Below are 14,786 nucleotides of genomic sequence, written 5' to 3'. Positions count from 1 at the left end.
GGAAGCCCAGTCATAAATTAACAAGCTTCAAGCTTCAAAAAGGCTGTTTGGAAGGAGTGGGATATTAATACACATTTAAGAGAAGTCACAACGTTCATCCAGAAAATCATTTTGAATCTATTTTACCATTATCTGGTGGAGTAAAACATGAAGATCTCTTTGTTAACTGATATTTTTAACTTTCTAGGGAGGGCCTAGAAAGTTAAAAAGTCTCAATTTTAACAGCCTAGGGAAGGTTGCCCTAGGCATTAGCCACCTACTCAGAGGTGAAGAGAGGAAAGAGTGAGTAGAAGGTGGTAAAGGGCCAGGTCTGGATGTGGTTGATGTTGCTTTTGCCCATGTTCCAGTGGCCAGAACTCAATCAGAAGGCTCTGCCTGCAAGCATTTGGAGAGTGCTGGCTTGTCACTTTGCAGCTGCAATGCCCGCTGTGGAAGGGAAGCAGGACTCGAGTGAATAGCCAGCATTTCTGTCACATAAAAAGAAGGCTGGGGTGGCTCCCAACCCTGCCTGTGTATCAGCGTCACGTGTGGAGCTTTAAAAAATGCACGTGTCTGGGACCCAGCCCCAGAGATTCTGATTGGGTAGGTCTGCACGGATGCCCAGGAATATCTGTATTTTTAAAGGCACAGATGATGTTGAAGGTCTCTTGTTAACTCTGGAGCATACGTGTCTGGCATTGCCTCTCAACAGTTTTTAAAACCATTTCTCCGATTTCTCAATGTGAACAATGCTAATTGGCTTCAATTGTGTATGTGCAGGTAAAGTAGTTTTCACCATAATAAATCCCAAGTAGGACTAAAAGTCAATACTTTTGTGCAGGTTTTCAGTAGTAGAGTCTATGTAATGATTAGTAATATATAATGTTGTTAATTTTGCCTCAATATTTGACACAATGATACAAGTATGTATAATTGATGATACATTGATTTCTGAGAAGCTCACAGTTGTTCTCAATGCCATAAAATCATTGTTCAGAAAGCTATTCTTTTTGGAGTGATTTGAAAAACATTTTTCCCCAGTGCTCCCCTTCCGAAATTTCAGAGAGTAGTAGATGCAGGCATCTGCTGGGATAATGTTGTTGCTGCAGATGGAAAATCTAGGATGGAACAGAGACCAGGAAGCGGTAAGAAGGAACTAGGAGCAGGGAGGAGGGCTGACATGGAAAGGTGAATGTAATAATCACCACCGAAGAAAGCAAGTGGCAGCGTGCTGTAAATAGAATGATCCCCTCCTCCCGTCCTCTCTTCCTTTTTTTATTGAAGTATAATTGGCATATAACATTATATTAGTTTTAGGTGCACAATAAAATGATTCAATATTTGTATATGTTGTATGTATGCGTGTGTGCTAAGTCGCTTCAGTCGTGTCCGATTCTTTCTGACCCTATGGACTGTAGCCTGCCAGGCTCCTCTGTCCATGGGATTCTTGACCCAAGGACTGAACCCATGTCTCTTGTGTCTCCTGCATTGGCAGGTGTATTCTTTACGATGGTGCCACCAAAGAAGCTTGTAGTCCTGTTTCTGTTCTTAGTTGCTCAGTCATGCCTGACCCTTTGCAACCCCATGGACTGTACCCACCAGGCTTCTCTGTCCATGGGGGTTCTCCAGGCAAGAATACTGGAGTGGGTTGCCATGCCCTCCTCCAGGGGATCTTCCCGACCCAGGGATTGAACCCGGGTCTTCCACACAGCAGGCAGATTCTTTACTATCTGAGTCACCAGGGAAGCCATATGTTGTATGTGCTACAGGAAATAAGAATAAAAACTAGAACTTCACAGTTTCCACCTTCAAATGTAACTATTAACTATTAAATAGTTACTATTAACTATTAAAATATTTACCAGAGAATATTTACTCTATTGAAAATATAACTAAACACTAATGTTATATATTAAAAGGCCATCTTCATAGATTAGAATGAATTATTCCTTTCCTATTTTATTTCACTGAATTCTGTGTGTGTGTTATGTCCTATTTTATGTCTATATATATATATATATTTTATGTTTATATTTTGTATGTTTATATTTATTTATATTTATACAGGTTCTGTATTTATTAGCTAGTGAGCTCTTGAAGGATAAGGCTAATATAATATTATGTTCATTGTCATCATTTTTTACAGTATGTTACACAAATAAGCACTCAAATGTTTATTACAGTGACTGGAAATCATTTGAGTCATTAAGCTTACTCAGTGCCTATTATGTTCTAGAGAGTAAGCGGTGAACAATATAAAAATCCCTGTCCTGAGAGCTTACAGTTTAGTGGGAGGAAGACAAACAGTAAACAAATGAATAAAGTATAGAGTTTGTCAGCTGGCGATATGTGCTCTGGAGAAAAAGAAAACAGGAGAGTGGGACAGAGTATTAAAATTCGAGTAAAGAGCAGAAGTGAGAGGGCAGGCCGTCTACATCTGGTTGTGTGGGAGGCGAGAGCAAGCACCACCCTTGCTCTGGCCCTGGGGTGCACACAGCTGGCCCTGGGGTGCACACAGAACAGCAGGCGGCCAGTGTGGTGGGCAGAGTGAGCAATCAGGCAAGTGCAAGAAAAGGCCAAGTTGTGGGGCTTTCTAGGCTAAGAACCTCGAGGTTGACTCTGAGATAATCAGAAGTCTTCAGATGAAGGGGTCATTTGCTTACACTGAAGAAGTTCAGTCTGGCTTTTGAGTTTGTATTAAGTTATTGGAGGACAAGGGTGGAAACAGGGAGCACAGTTAAGAGATGAGAGTAAGAATCCAAGTGGCAGATGGTGGTGGCTCGGCCCAGGACCTCAGCTGTGGGATTTCATAAGCAGGGGTTAAATTCTGGATGTATTTTCACCAAGAGTTACGGGGAGTGAGTGGAAGAGAGGCATCAAGGATGGCTCCAAGAGATTTGTAGGGAAGTGGGAGGATGGAGTTACTTACGGTAACTGAGGGGAGAAGGCTGAGGGCATGGGTTTGGAAGAGAAACCAGCAGCTCTGCTGTGAACACACTTACCATGCTAAGATGCATGTTAGATATCTAAGTGGAAATGCAAATAGGATGTTAGATACGAACGTGAGTTCAGGAGAGTGATCCAGGTTGGGGATGTACATGAGGGTGTTTTCAATCTACTGGCAGTATTTTCAACACTGAACCTGACTGAGTTCACAGGTGAGCGAGTGTAGACAGAGAACCCCAAGGGACTCCAAAGTTACAGCATGAGAAAGATGAGGAAATAGAGAAGGCTGGTGCTAGACATTGTCAGAAGAAGGTATTTCAAGGAGAAGGGAATGATCAACCCTGTCACATGCTGCTAGGAGGTCAGGGAGGAAGACAGGGTAAAAGCTGAGACTGGCCCTTGGATTTAGCAATTAAAAGTTTAACGGGGACTTGACAAGAGCCAGTGGGGAAGCCAGATTGGAATGGGTTCAGGAGACAGTAGGAGGAGAGGAACTGGAGCCACTGGTAGAGAGGGAAGGAGGAATGGGGAGGTAGCTGAAGGAGGAGTGAAACAAGAGGCTTAAAAGTGCCTCCACCCACCCCTCCAGTGAATGGAGAAGTAGCCTGTTTGTGGGTGATGGACATGATCAAGTACAGGAACAATTAGATGTCTTACGAGAGGTAAGGGAGGATGGGCATGAGGGGAGAGGGAGAGTTTGGCCCTAGGTAAGAGCTGGGTAACCCTTCCATCCGAGGAGACAGGAGGGCCAGGGACAGGGAAGGCAGAATAGAAGACCGCAGATGCTGGTAGAGAAGTCATTGTGGGGGAGAAAATTAATTACCTAGGAGGATAATAGATGAGTTCTTTCCAAAATATGTATTATTACATAGATTTGCAAGATATTAAAAGAAACAATTCATGCTGACATATGGGCTTCTGTGAGTAATGCAGTGAGAGCAGTTTTAAAGCTTTCTCTGGAAGCTACTCTGGGAGAAAGCAATGGCAACCCACTCCAGTACTCTTGCCTGGAAAATCCCATGGACGGAGGAGCCTGGTAGGCTGCAGTCCCTGGGGTCGCTGCGAGTCGGACACAACTGAGCAGCTTCACTTTCACTTTTCATTTTCATGCATTGGAGAAGAATACTCCAGTGTTCTTGCCTGGAGAATCCCAGGGACGGGGGAGCCTGGTCTGCTGCCCACTATGGGGTCGGACAAGACTTAAGCGACTTAGCAGGAGCAGCTGGAAGCTACTCTAGGGGCAGAAGGGCCCTCTAGTGGTTCATTTAGACCAGTAATCTTTTTTTCTTATTGCTCTAGATAGAAGTGTTAATAGAAAATAGCACTATCCACATCTTATTTTTAAAAGAAACAATTACAATTCAGTTTAATTTAGAAGAATGTCATACATTTGAGTTAAATAAACCCAAACCATCTGTAGTCCAAGTTGGAGTTGCTATTATCATTACTAAGACTTTCTCCTGTAAACATATCATTTTCTGCCATACCGCCAATATTTATGTACATTCTGCTTCTTGAACAAATCATTTTATTAAACTCAGAGGAAAGATGACTTGTAGGCCATCGCCGATCCAAGGCTGAAAAGTCTTCTCAATGCCACGTAGAGTATAAACTCCTCGTATATTCCATTCCTTGTTTCACTTGATTTTGTTGCCACTGGGTTTCCTCTGCCTGGGATTGTCCTCCCACCGTGATCATTTCCTCCTGATCTTCCAGACTACCTTCAGTCTCCCCTGCCATGCAGTCTCACCATACCCTGTGCTTTTTTCTCCCGCATGCCATTTCCCCCAACTGCAATAATAATAGTCAGTTCTGTAATGACTGTTTAATGTCTGTTTCTTCTGGTAAATCTTGAGACCCATAAGGGCTGAGCACGTGTGTGGCTTATTCACCACTGTCTCCTCATCACTTAGTTCACTGAGCAGCACATCAAGACACTATCCTGCAGGAGGCTCTTGCAGGAGGAGACTGCATTCAGAAATAAGATTTCTATTTCTTGAATACAATTTGCAATTGCTTTAGATGCACTTGCAACAGATGTTGCAATTTGTTACAGAATTGTTCCAGTTACTCTTTCAGTAGCACAGTTAACATTTTTAGGTAGCAAAACAACTCTTTACAAAGATGGTGGAGTTCTTAGATTTGACCCAGACCTTAACAGATCATTTTTTCCAAAACAAATAAAAGGCAATAAGATGCCAATACAGAGGGAAGGATAGAGACCATTTCATGTTGTACAGCTATATCCATGACTCTAAGCCACACAGTCCTACTTATTCCCAGATTTAGAAATATTCTGGCACCTCCAGGACGTCACTCAACAACAGCACCTCTAAAATGGACATGGTGATAGTGTTTACCTATTTTGGGCCTCTGGGCCATCCCGGCCTCATCTTTAGACGTTGAGAACAGGGGAATGGCCAGTTGTGAAATATCATACCACGGTTTCCTGGGTCCTAGACAGGTGACTTGGAATTGAGTGGGAACAGAGTAAAATCCTCTGAGCTGGAAATGGATCTTGTGTCCAAGTCTATCTGGAAAGTCTATTATCATCTGGTCAAGTCAAACCCCCAAGCCCTCACCCCCACTCTAAATAGTTTAACCTCTTGGTATTATAATTTTGGAGTAGTCTTTTTGTTGTGGGTCCCTGAAAGAGGGTCTCTTCTATTACTTGCCCAAAGGTAACAGGGTTTTCTTAAGAACACAACTTGAACATTTAATGGAGACGTATATGATGATTAACCCCACTTAAGGGGAATTTCTTTTATTTGGAATACCTTCAGATTAAATGTCAGATTGAATACAAACACACATGAGCATATTTCTTGCATGTTCTCTCAAACTTGCTGCTCCTTTCTCTTGTGAGGCCCTTCTTGATGTTGTTCATGTGGATGGCTCCTTGTCATGCTTCAAGTCTCATTCTACATGTCACTTACTCGGAGAGGCTTGGCCAGACCAGCCAGTCTAATTAGTCCCCTCCTCCTTCACTTTCACAGATCCTGTTATTTTCCTTCATACAATTTATCACAAGTCTTCATGTATTTATTATGTTCATTCACTTAATTCTGTCAATTCTACCAGACTGTAAGATTCCCATGGGCAAGGACCTTATTTGTTTTGCTCACTTTTGTATTCCTGGGACCTAGCACGAGTGCCCTGACATATAGTAGGTACTTCATTTAAAATTTCTAAATAAATGAGTGAATATTTCTTGGTTGTTTCACTTATACTTGTTCCTTCTACGGCGTTTTAGTTTCTGCTATTGCACTGTAACCCCAGTGAGATAGAAGAAAATTATAGTGCCCCTTCCCTCCATCACTGAGTGCTCAGATGGCGATGCCTTTGTGGAGAAGCTACTTGCTGGCTTCTCCTGGGCGGCTGTCATGTACACAAAGGTGAACAATAATTCTATTCGTAATAGCATGATTGAGACAGTCAGAAGAGCTATCAGAAATGCTTTAAGAGTTACACTCATTGGGCTCTTGGGCACCCGCAGCTGCAAACTACTGACATAACAATTAAGTGAGAATGAGCAGAATGTTGAAAAGGGGGGTGTGTGTGAAATGAAATTCGGACGCACGTTCTTCCCTGCCGCTAGGAAACTGAGCTTCTTGCAGCAACGCCTCTGCCCAGTGGGGGGCGGCAGCATCCCACTCCCTGAGGATGTGTAGGTGGCAGGAGCAATTCGCGTTCAGAATCTTTTGACTCTACCCGCTCACCGTAGCGCCTTAGCCCGCTCGAGTTTCAATGCGCGTTGTGGTTTGCCGAAGCGGAGCCCTATACACCGCCCGCTGCTTTCCGGATCATGGCTTCTCCGAGTTCCTTCACCTACTGTTGCCCTCCATCTTCCTCCCCTGTCTGGTCAGAGCCGCTGTACAGTCTGAGGCCAGAGCACGCGCGGGAGCGGTTGCAGGACGACTCGGTGGAAACAGTCACGTCCATAGAACAGGTGAGGTGGCTTGACTGGGCGAGGCGCCCGCGCGCGGGCTTCTGGGAGCGGGAGTCCAGTCTTCAGGGCTGCCGGGGCGCGGAACTCACCTGGGAACTACAGCTCCCACGGTGCACCGCGGCGCTTCCCCTTTGGGAAGCTCCGGGCGCCCAGGCTTGGGCTGGGGGAGTCGAGGTTTTTTGGGCCAGGTTGGGGAGGGGTCGATGTCAAAGCTGGAGCGAGAGAACAGTACCTAAGCCTTGGGGAGCAGAGAGAATCTTGTTCTGTACCTGGAGGATTGAAGCAGCCCGAGCGGATTTACAGCCCACTTCTTTCTGCCTGACATTGGGAGGTTCTCTGATGGAGAGTTCACTTTCTACAGCCTGATTGTAGTTGTGGGACAAAGAAGGGGAAGAGAATTGGCCAGAATGTGGTCATGCCGTTCTGTTGTAGGAAGGGGGGGACCTTTGTAGGCCCTGATAGTGGGCTTTTGCCTAACCCTCGGAAATGAATTGTCCAAGGAGACACGTGTGCTGACAGAGCCAGAGACTTTACTGAGAAGGGGTGCCTGAGTGGAGAGCAGCAGGGTAACGGAACCCAGGGGAACTGGTCTGCCACGTGTGGCTCACAGTTTCAGGTTTTATGGTAATGGGGTTAGTTTCTAGGTTGTCTGTGGCCAGTCATGTTGCTTGGTTCATAGCCTAACTCAGGGTCTTTTTTTGGCATGCATCTCTCAGCCAAGATGGATTCCAGGGAGAAGGACTCTGGGAGGTTGGTCTTCTCTATCGTTGAGCCCCTCCTGAAGTCTCCTGGTTAGTTTTTGTCTGACGCACCACGTTCCTTATGGGGACCTCTTGTTGGCCAAGGTGGGTGATTTTGGTCAACAGTTCCCTAACAACTCCCCCCTGAGACACTTCATACTCAAGATACTTCTTGGGAATTGGGGCAGAGGTTTCTTTTTTCTGTAGCTACTGCCTATTGGGAGTGGGCACCGTCTTATCTAGTAGAGTAGAAATCTCTCTCCGCCGGATCTAAATCTAGGTATTCTGTGTCTGAAACTGAGTTCGACTCTCATAGTTAACAACAGTTTGGCCTGAAACTGTTTGTATCTGTCAGAGATAAACCTTGTAAGCAGATGAAACAGACAGGGGCTAAACCGGAAGCCTAACAGGGTGTTCATTGCCCGGCCCAGAAAAGAAAGGCAACATTTGGGGTGAGGTCTGCAGTGTGTGACTTTCTTCTGATTGGTGGGTGGTGAGGTAACTGGGTGGTGCTCCAGAAATCTTGGGCTCAGCCTGAAGTTACCATCCTCCACTTGGGTGTGTGTGGGCGGGGTAGGGGGGGCAGTTTGTCAGAAGAACTCAAAAGATACAGTTATGCATGCTCCTAAAGTAGGAACCAGGACCAAGCCCCAAGGCTGTCCCACCACTTGGCTGTTCCTCCCTTGTTTCTGCATCCTCTCCCTTCCCTGATTAGCAACTGTTTGAATCTGCCCTTTGGAACTCAGTGAAGGTCAAGGAGGCTGAATGAAACCTATAACCTACAAATGAGAAACGGCAAACACAGAAGGGATTTGTACTCGGGAGCCCCACAGATTCCTGCTCAGGTTCAGTCCCCTCTTTGATACTCTTCAGTCTTTCAGGGAATGGGACAACAATAACTGTGGCAAAATCCTGTTGAAATGGGGCATAGTCTTGTCTCTATTTAGGGACTAGACACTGAATTGGAAATGTTTCTGAGTTCCAGGTACTAGATCTGAGTCTCTCTTTATTAAGATCTCAATCCTTTGGTCCACCATTCTGGTGTAACAGACCTAATTAGAAGTAATTAGAGGAGTGAAAGCTGGAATAGACAAAATAAATCTCATTCCCTGAGGTATTTAGCAGAATAAGCTTGAAACCCTTTCTGGACCTTGCACCTTTGGGAGACTTGTAACCAGTTGTCTAATTGTACCTAAGTAAGTTTTAACTTCTGATGTAGTATTAACATACACATAACAGGAGCTATTGGCCGCTACACATATGTTTCTTCTTTTTGTTAATATCTGATCTAAAGCACTTTCATTTTTTAGTTACAAGAGGATACCTTGAAACCATAAGGTTGCAGCTACCAGTCACCAGCGGACATTGTTTTGAGAAATGCCGGTGGCATCCAATGTCTGACACAGCTCAGAAAACTCAAGTTCTCAGCAGTACATGGCCTTGTCTGAAATCACGTCCATAATGCCTCCTAGTACTAATAACCTTAGGTGTCTTAACCACAGCTACTCCATTTTGACTTTCAGTTTCATTTTTCTCCTTAATTGGCCAAAGCAGATGTCACTGATAACAACTTTAGTGTTATCTAGATATGAGATGATGTAAGAATTTGGGCTCATAAAATCTCTTGAATCTATAACTATCTGAAGGCCTGTTCTGTCAGTTTTTCCAGAGCCCAGAGCACCTCATCTTTGATCACACCGAACTCCTTTCAGGATGTGTTGAAGGTCAGTGGCCACAGTGCTCACTGACCTAATTGTTGCAGAGGCAGATGGCAAGTGCCAATTTTCAGTTGGCAGGGCCCCTTCAGGGTCATAAGTTCGACCATGTTTTGGGGGGCATTTCATGACCATTTTGTCCCACAGTGCTTGGAATGCTCATTTCCAGGTCTGGTGAAGGTTTCACTGATGGGCCACTCAGTGTGCTGTTATTGGACTAGGCCTTATTAACAGTGGCCTAAAGTCTCTAGACCACCTTAGGTCTCTTATGGTCCAGGAAAATATTCCTTCTTGTTGCTTCTTTCTATATCTAGAGTTACACTTTTATAATCAGTGATCTCACATGGAACTATGTATCATTTTATCAGAGGCTCAGTCACACATTTGGAAATGCAAGAAACAACAGTTTTGTAAAACAGGCAATATAAAAAAATAGTACAGCTAGCAGTATTAATAAGGTCACAAATTAAAATTTAAGTCAAGAACTTCTATTAGGTGCAGCCCAGTATATCCCAGGCCATCTGATTTAATCTGCTTTGTATCAGTCTTTATCTTCAAGGGAAGTTATATATTGGCACTGTCCATAAAGCACCCAGCCTGATTTCCTAGTATTACTAGTCTGGTTATCCCTAGTAGTTTGGTGGTGCATTGTGTGCATGCTCAGTCATGTCCGACTCTTTGTGACCCCATGGACTGTAGCCTGCCAGGCTCCTCTGTCCATGGAATTTTCCAAGCAAGAATACTGGAGTGGGTTGCCATTTCCTATTCCAGGGGATCTTCCTGACCCAGGGATCAAACCCGCATCTTCCATGTTTCCTTCATTGGCAGACAGAGTTTTTATCACTGCACCACCTCGGAAACCTTTAATTGTTACCAAAATAAGGGAGCCTTTACATTTAATGACCATAACCTGATGTTAACCTTCTGGTTGAAGATCATGGAACGTCTAATCATCATTGAAAGATAGATTACTGAGTTAACGCTTCAGAAACAAAGTGTGCCTTTTTAATAATTCAATTAAACTTTGCAGCAATATAACATAACAGCAAGGAATTATCTGATAAGTGAATCTTAGTGAATATAGGCCTCAATAAACAGAATTTAGTATCTATTGGAACATCTTTTTCTCTAAAATCACTCTCATTTTTATCAAATATAGCCAAATCAAAATTAATTTGTCCTCAAATTAAATCTGATTCATTGATAAAAGTCCTCCCGAGGCCAGGAAAGCCACACCGAGGGCTTTTGTCACAGATTTTGCCTTGTAGATTTAAGTGAATTCCTCCCTTTTTGAGGTCCACATAATACCTTGAGATTCCTGCACCTGTTAGGAGGTGGCCTTCCTAATTTATCTGATGAAGTTGCTAGGAACCTGAGAGTTTCCAATCTCTAGAGAGCTCAGGTAGAGAGAAAAGTGTTTTAATTCTGCTTATAAAGGTATAATTTACGAATTTGCTCTAAGTCATAATTAGTTTGAAAGCGTTTCTTATTTTTTATTAAAAATTTTCTTTTTTAATTTAAAATTAAATTAAATTTAAAATTTAAAATTTAATTTAAAACTTTAATAAAAAGTTTCTTATTAAAAAATTAATTTATTTATTTTTGATCATGCTGGGTCTTATTTGCTGTGGCTTATGGGCCCTAGAGCACAGGCTCAGTAGTTGTGGCACATGGGCTTTAGTTGCTCCATGGCATGTGGAATCCTCTCGGACAAGGGACTGAACCTGTGTCCCCTGCATTGGCAGGCGGATTCTTATCCACTGTACCACCAGAGAAGTCTGAGAGTGTTTCTTTATATCTGGAAGACACAGATTAAAAACTAATAATGTTTCAGACAGAAACCATAAAAATTATAACGATGTTAATTAGTTTACTCAAACCTATGTAACTAATCCTTTTTGTTAACTTTTTATGAAGCCATCAGATTTTTTAATTAGGTTTTTTTCTCTTACCCAGTTCCTGTGTATAATCTGAGATTTATCAGAGTACAATAACTGTCTATAAATGAGAGAAAGACTTAAAAAGTCATGGTTAAACATTTGATCACAATGTAATTGATGAGAGAAACTTAGTTACTGCTGTGATACACATTTTAAAATAACAGCTTAAATTATAACATGATATCAGGATGTTGTGCTAAGTCACTTCAGTCATGTCTGACTCTTTTTGACCCCATGGACTGTAGCCCTCCAGAGTCTTCTGTCCACGGGGTTTTCCAGGCAGGAATACTGGAGTCGGTTGCCATGCCCTCCTCCAGGGGATCTTCCACACCCAGGGACCGAACACACGTCTCTTACATTGGCAGGTGGGTCCTTTGCCACTAGCACCACCTGGGCAGCCCGATATCAGAACATACTCAAATTTTTAAAAATTATACAATTTTTAGAATGTCTATATTAACAGTATTTATTCATACAGTATATTCTAAGTAGGTTTATCACTCATGTGACAATGCTTTCCATGTAATCTAATACATCAAATACTACTAGTTAAATATTTATCTCCAAGATACCTCAGAGACCCTCTAAAATGTCCCAAAGTTAGCTGGAGGTCAAAGAACTTTCATCAAAATTTGGTATTTGGGAAGTTTATCAAAAAGTTTAAAACATTTGGTCAAGTAAGAGCATAGGTCACTGGGAGATAATACTTACTCCCTAACCAAAGTTGCAAGAGATTTCAACAGCAAATGCAGGCTGCTTAAAGGCACAGAAACTCACACAACCTGTTATCAAAACAGATTCAAAGGAAACTTTGTTTTCTTAATAGAGAGTGAAAAGCAAATCTAGTCTTGCACCAGCTTGCTTTTAACAACAAAATTCAATTAACTTCAGTCTAAACGTAGCCAATCCTGACCATCCTCAGGATGGTCTGTATCCATATTAGTCTGTTTCCCATGCTCTTCTCTGTACAGAAACAACCAGCTCTAAGACAGACTCACTTTCTTTTCCCCTAATAAAATGCAATTCCATTCCTCATACCTTGTTCATTGAAAACACACATCCTACTTTCCTACTATATACTGAAATTCTTCCCTAATTACGTATTTAAATTATAGAGTCCTCAACTCTTAAAAACCTTAATTTCTAGTGAAAACTGAGAAAGTAACCAATTATGATGTCTTCTAAATTAATATTCTGTAGATTGGTGAACATAAATGCCTGTGAAAGTTTCTAAAAACATTTGCTTTTTTAAAATATTTACTAAAAAATTATTTATTTACTATTTATTTGACTTCTATCAAACCTAGGTACAATAGGGGCATTATACTTTAATAACTCAAAAGACTTGTCTGTATTAATTAAATCAACAAACAAGGTTTAATACCCAATACTAATTTAATACTGAATATTTCCCAGTTCTTGTAAACCTGAAATTAATTCTGACCAGTAATTTTCTGTATTTTTTAGAACTTACATAAACACTTAATTTTCTTTAAGCCAATTAAGTAGAGCTCATTGACAGATTAATTTTGTTGATACCATTTGATAATTTGGATGGTATTTGATAATATCATCCAAAGGTAAGGACGTATATATATGTATATATATATATATACACATATATATATAAAATGTACACTGACATTTAGACAGATACAACCAGGGAACTCATAGATTCGTTTTTTAAACTTAGTCATGAATCACGTATTAACAACATAAAATTCAGTAGCTTCTTTCCTCTTTTTTTTCTTCACCCTAAGTCTCAAGAATTAGTGATCATCTAGATAAGATAAATAATCCTGAGAGCCATGGTCTCAAGGCACAGGGTGAGAAAAGCAAGTTCTCCTAGAAGAATTTGTTCCTGCAAAGTCAGAATTCTGAAAAGATGTTTTATCAAACTTTCTTTTTCTAACCATATATACAAAAGTAACCAGTTCTGGAATTTTAAGAGTTTCACCTAAACCAGTTTCTCTGGAGTCTGAAGAATATTGTGGCTACACAGGACTATAATAAAGTATCATCTTAATTAAAATAAAATCTTAATAAAATATTGTCTTCTTCACAGGCTCATAGGTAAAATCCTTCTAGTCAGACAGCATTCATCTAAGAGGGCTCTGCAGTGGACAGAACCAGACTTTCCCATGTCACAAAGCAGAATGGCCATCATAAATCACAACACAGGACACAAAATAGAAAACACACATAGGCGCAGTTTCGTAATCAGACACTTCCTTCATCACAAGATTGCAGTCTCTCAGAAAACCTCCTACAGAGACACAAAACTTCAGATCTCAGAAAACCTCCTGCAGAGACCCAAAACTTCAGTACTGACAAACAGTAAATGGAGATATCTTAGGTTGTCAAAGATTTCAAAGGGAGGGCAGATTGAAAGAAGAGGGGAAGGAGGCGGGACAGAAAGGGGTGGCCTTATGGATGTCTCCTGACACCTACAGATGCCCAGGCACTATAGGAACTTTTCCTAGGCTTATAGGAAGGAAGGATGGGAACTTGGCCCTTTCAGAAACCAGATAAGATCATTGGAGTTCTCTGCCCACCAGAGGTGATCAGGCTCCGTCCCTCAGCTCAGGCTGAGGCCCTTCAACAGACTTCTGTGTCCAGTACCAGGACAGAAGAAAGGAGGGTAGGATAGGAGGGATTGAAAAGAGAAAAGAGAGAGGGAAGAGAAAAAAGGTCAACAAAATTTCTTGTTTGTTACCTGGTTGGGGCACTCTGGCCAGTCATCTGCATCAGGGGGAGACCAGGGACAAAAGGGCTCCGGTAGCAGCTGCTGGGTCTGGTTTGTGGGCGAGTGAGCTGGTCCCTGAGTTCCCCAAGTGGTCAGGCTGTCAATCATAGCAAAGGGGTCCCACCAGAGTTGCCTGTTGTTACAGGAAGGGGGATCCCTTCTAGGGCCTGAGAGTGGACTCTTATCTAACACTCAGAAATGAATTGTTCGAGGAGGCACATCTGCTGACAAAGCAAGAAACTTTATTAGGAGGAGGCATCTGGGTGGAGAGTAGTAGGGTCAAGGAACCTAGAAGAACTGCTCTGCCACGTGGCTCGTGGTCTCAGGTTTTATGGTCATGGGGTTAGTTTCCAGGTTGTCTGGCTAATCATTTTGCTTGCCCCGTAGTCTGATTTAGGGTCCTTCCTGGTGGCACATGCATCTCTCAGCCAAGGTGGATTCCAGGGAGAAGGACTCTGGGAGACTGGCCATCTCCTTCCTCTTTTGGCCCCTCCTGAATTCTCCCAGTTAGTTTTTGGTCGAAGCACCATGTGCCTTATTGGGACCTCCTTTTGTGAGATAGCTTGGGCAAATGGGCTTGGCCAAGGTGGGTGATTTTGGTCAACAGTTCCCTAACAGTTCCAGGTTCTGTTTAATTTCTGAGCTGCAGTGCCAGATTTGAGGCCTGCTTCAGGGGTGGGCATTTTAGTAGTTTTTCTATCATATGAGCACCAGTAATGTCTTGGACAAATTGTTGAATGCTGGAAATACAAAGAAATAAAATAGTCACTG

At 42.4% G+C, this 14,786-nt stretch overlaps 1 protein-coding gene across 1 annotated transcript in view; it reads left to right on the top strand.

Annotated features, from left to right (window-relative positions):
* The first annotated feature begins 6,516 nt into the window (after positions 1 to 6,516).
* The window catches only part of LOC122704967 (protein farnesyltransferase subunit beta), an 85,666-nt gene continuing 77,396 nt past the window's right edge, over positions 6,517 to 14,786 (top strand). Inside the window, exon 1 of the mRNA XM_043920128.1 lies at positions 6,517 to 6,874. Coding sequence (XP_043776063.1) covers positions 6,731 to 6,874 — 144 coding nt within the window. The 5' untranslated portion in view covers positions 6,517 to 6,730. The remainder of the gene's footprint in view (positions 6,875 to 14,786) is intronic.

The sequence above is a fragment of the Cervus elaphus genome, chromosome 12 (genome assembly GCF_910594005.1).
Source record: "Cervus elaphus chromosome 12, mCerEla1.1, whole genome shotgun sequence".
Lineage (NCBI taxonomy): Eukaryota > Metazoa > Chordata > Mammalia > Artiodactyla > Cervidae > Cervus > Cervus elaphus.
The sequence above is the reverse complement of the archived record's forward strand: the minus strand, read 5'-3'. Positions and strand labels throughout refer to the sequence as shown.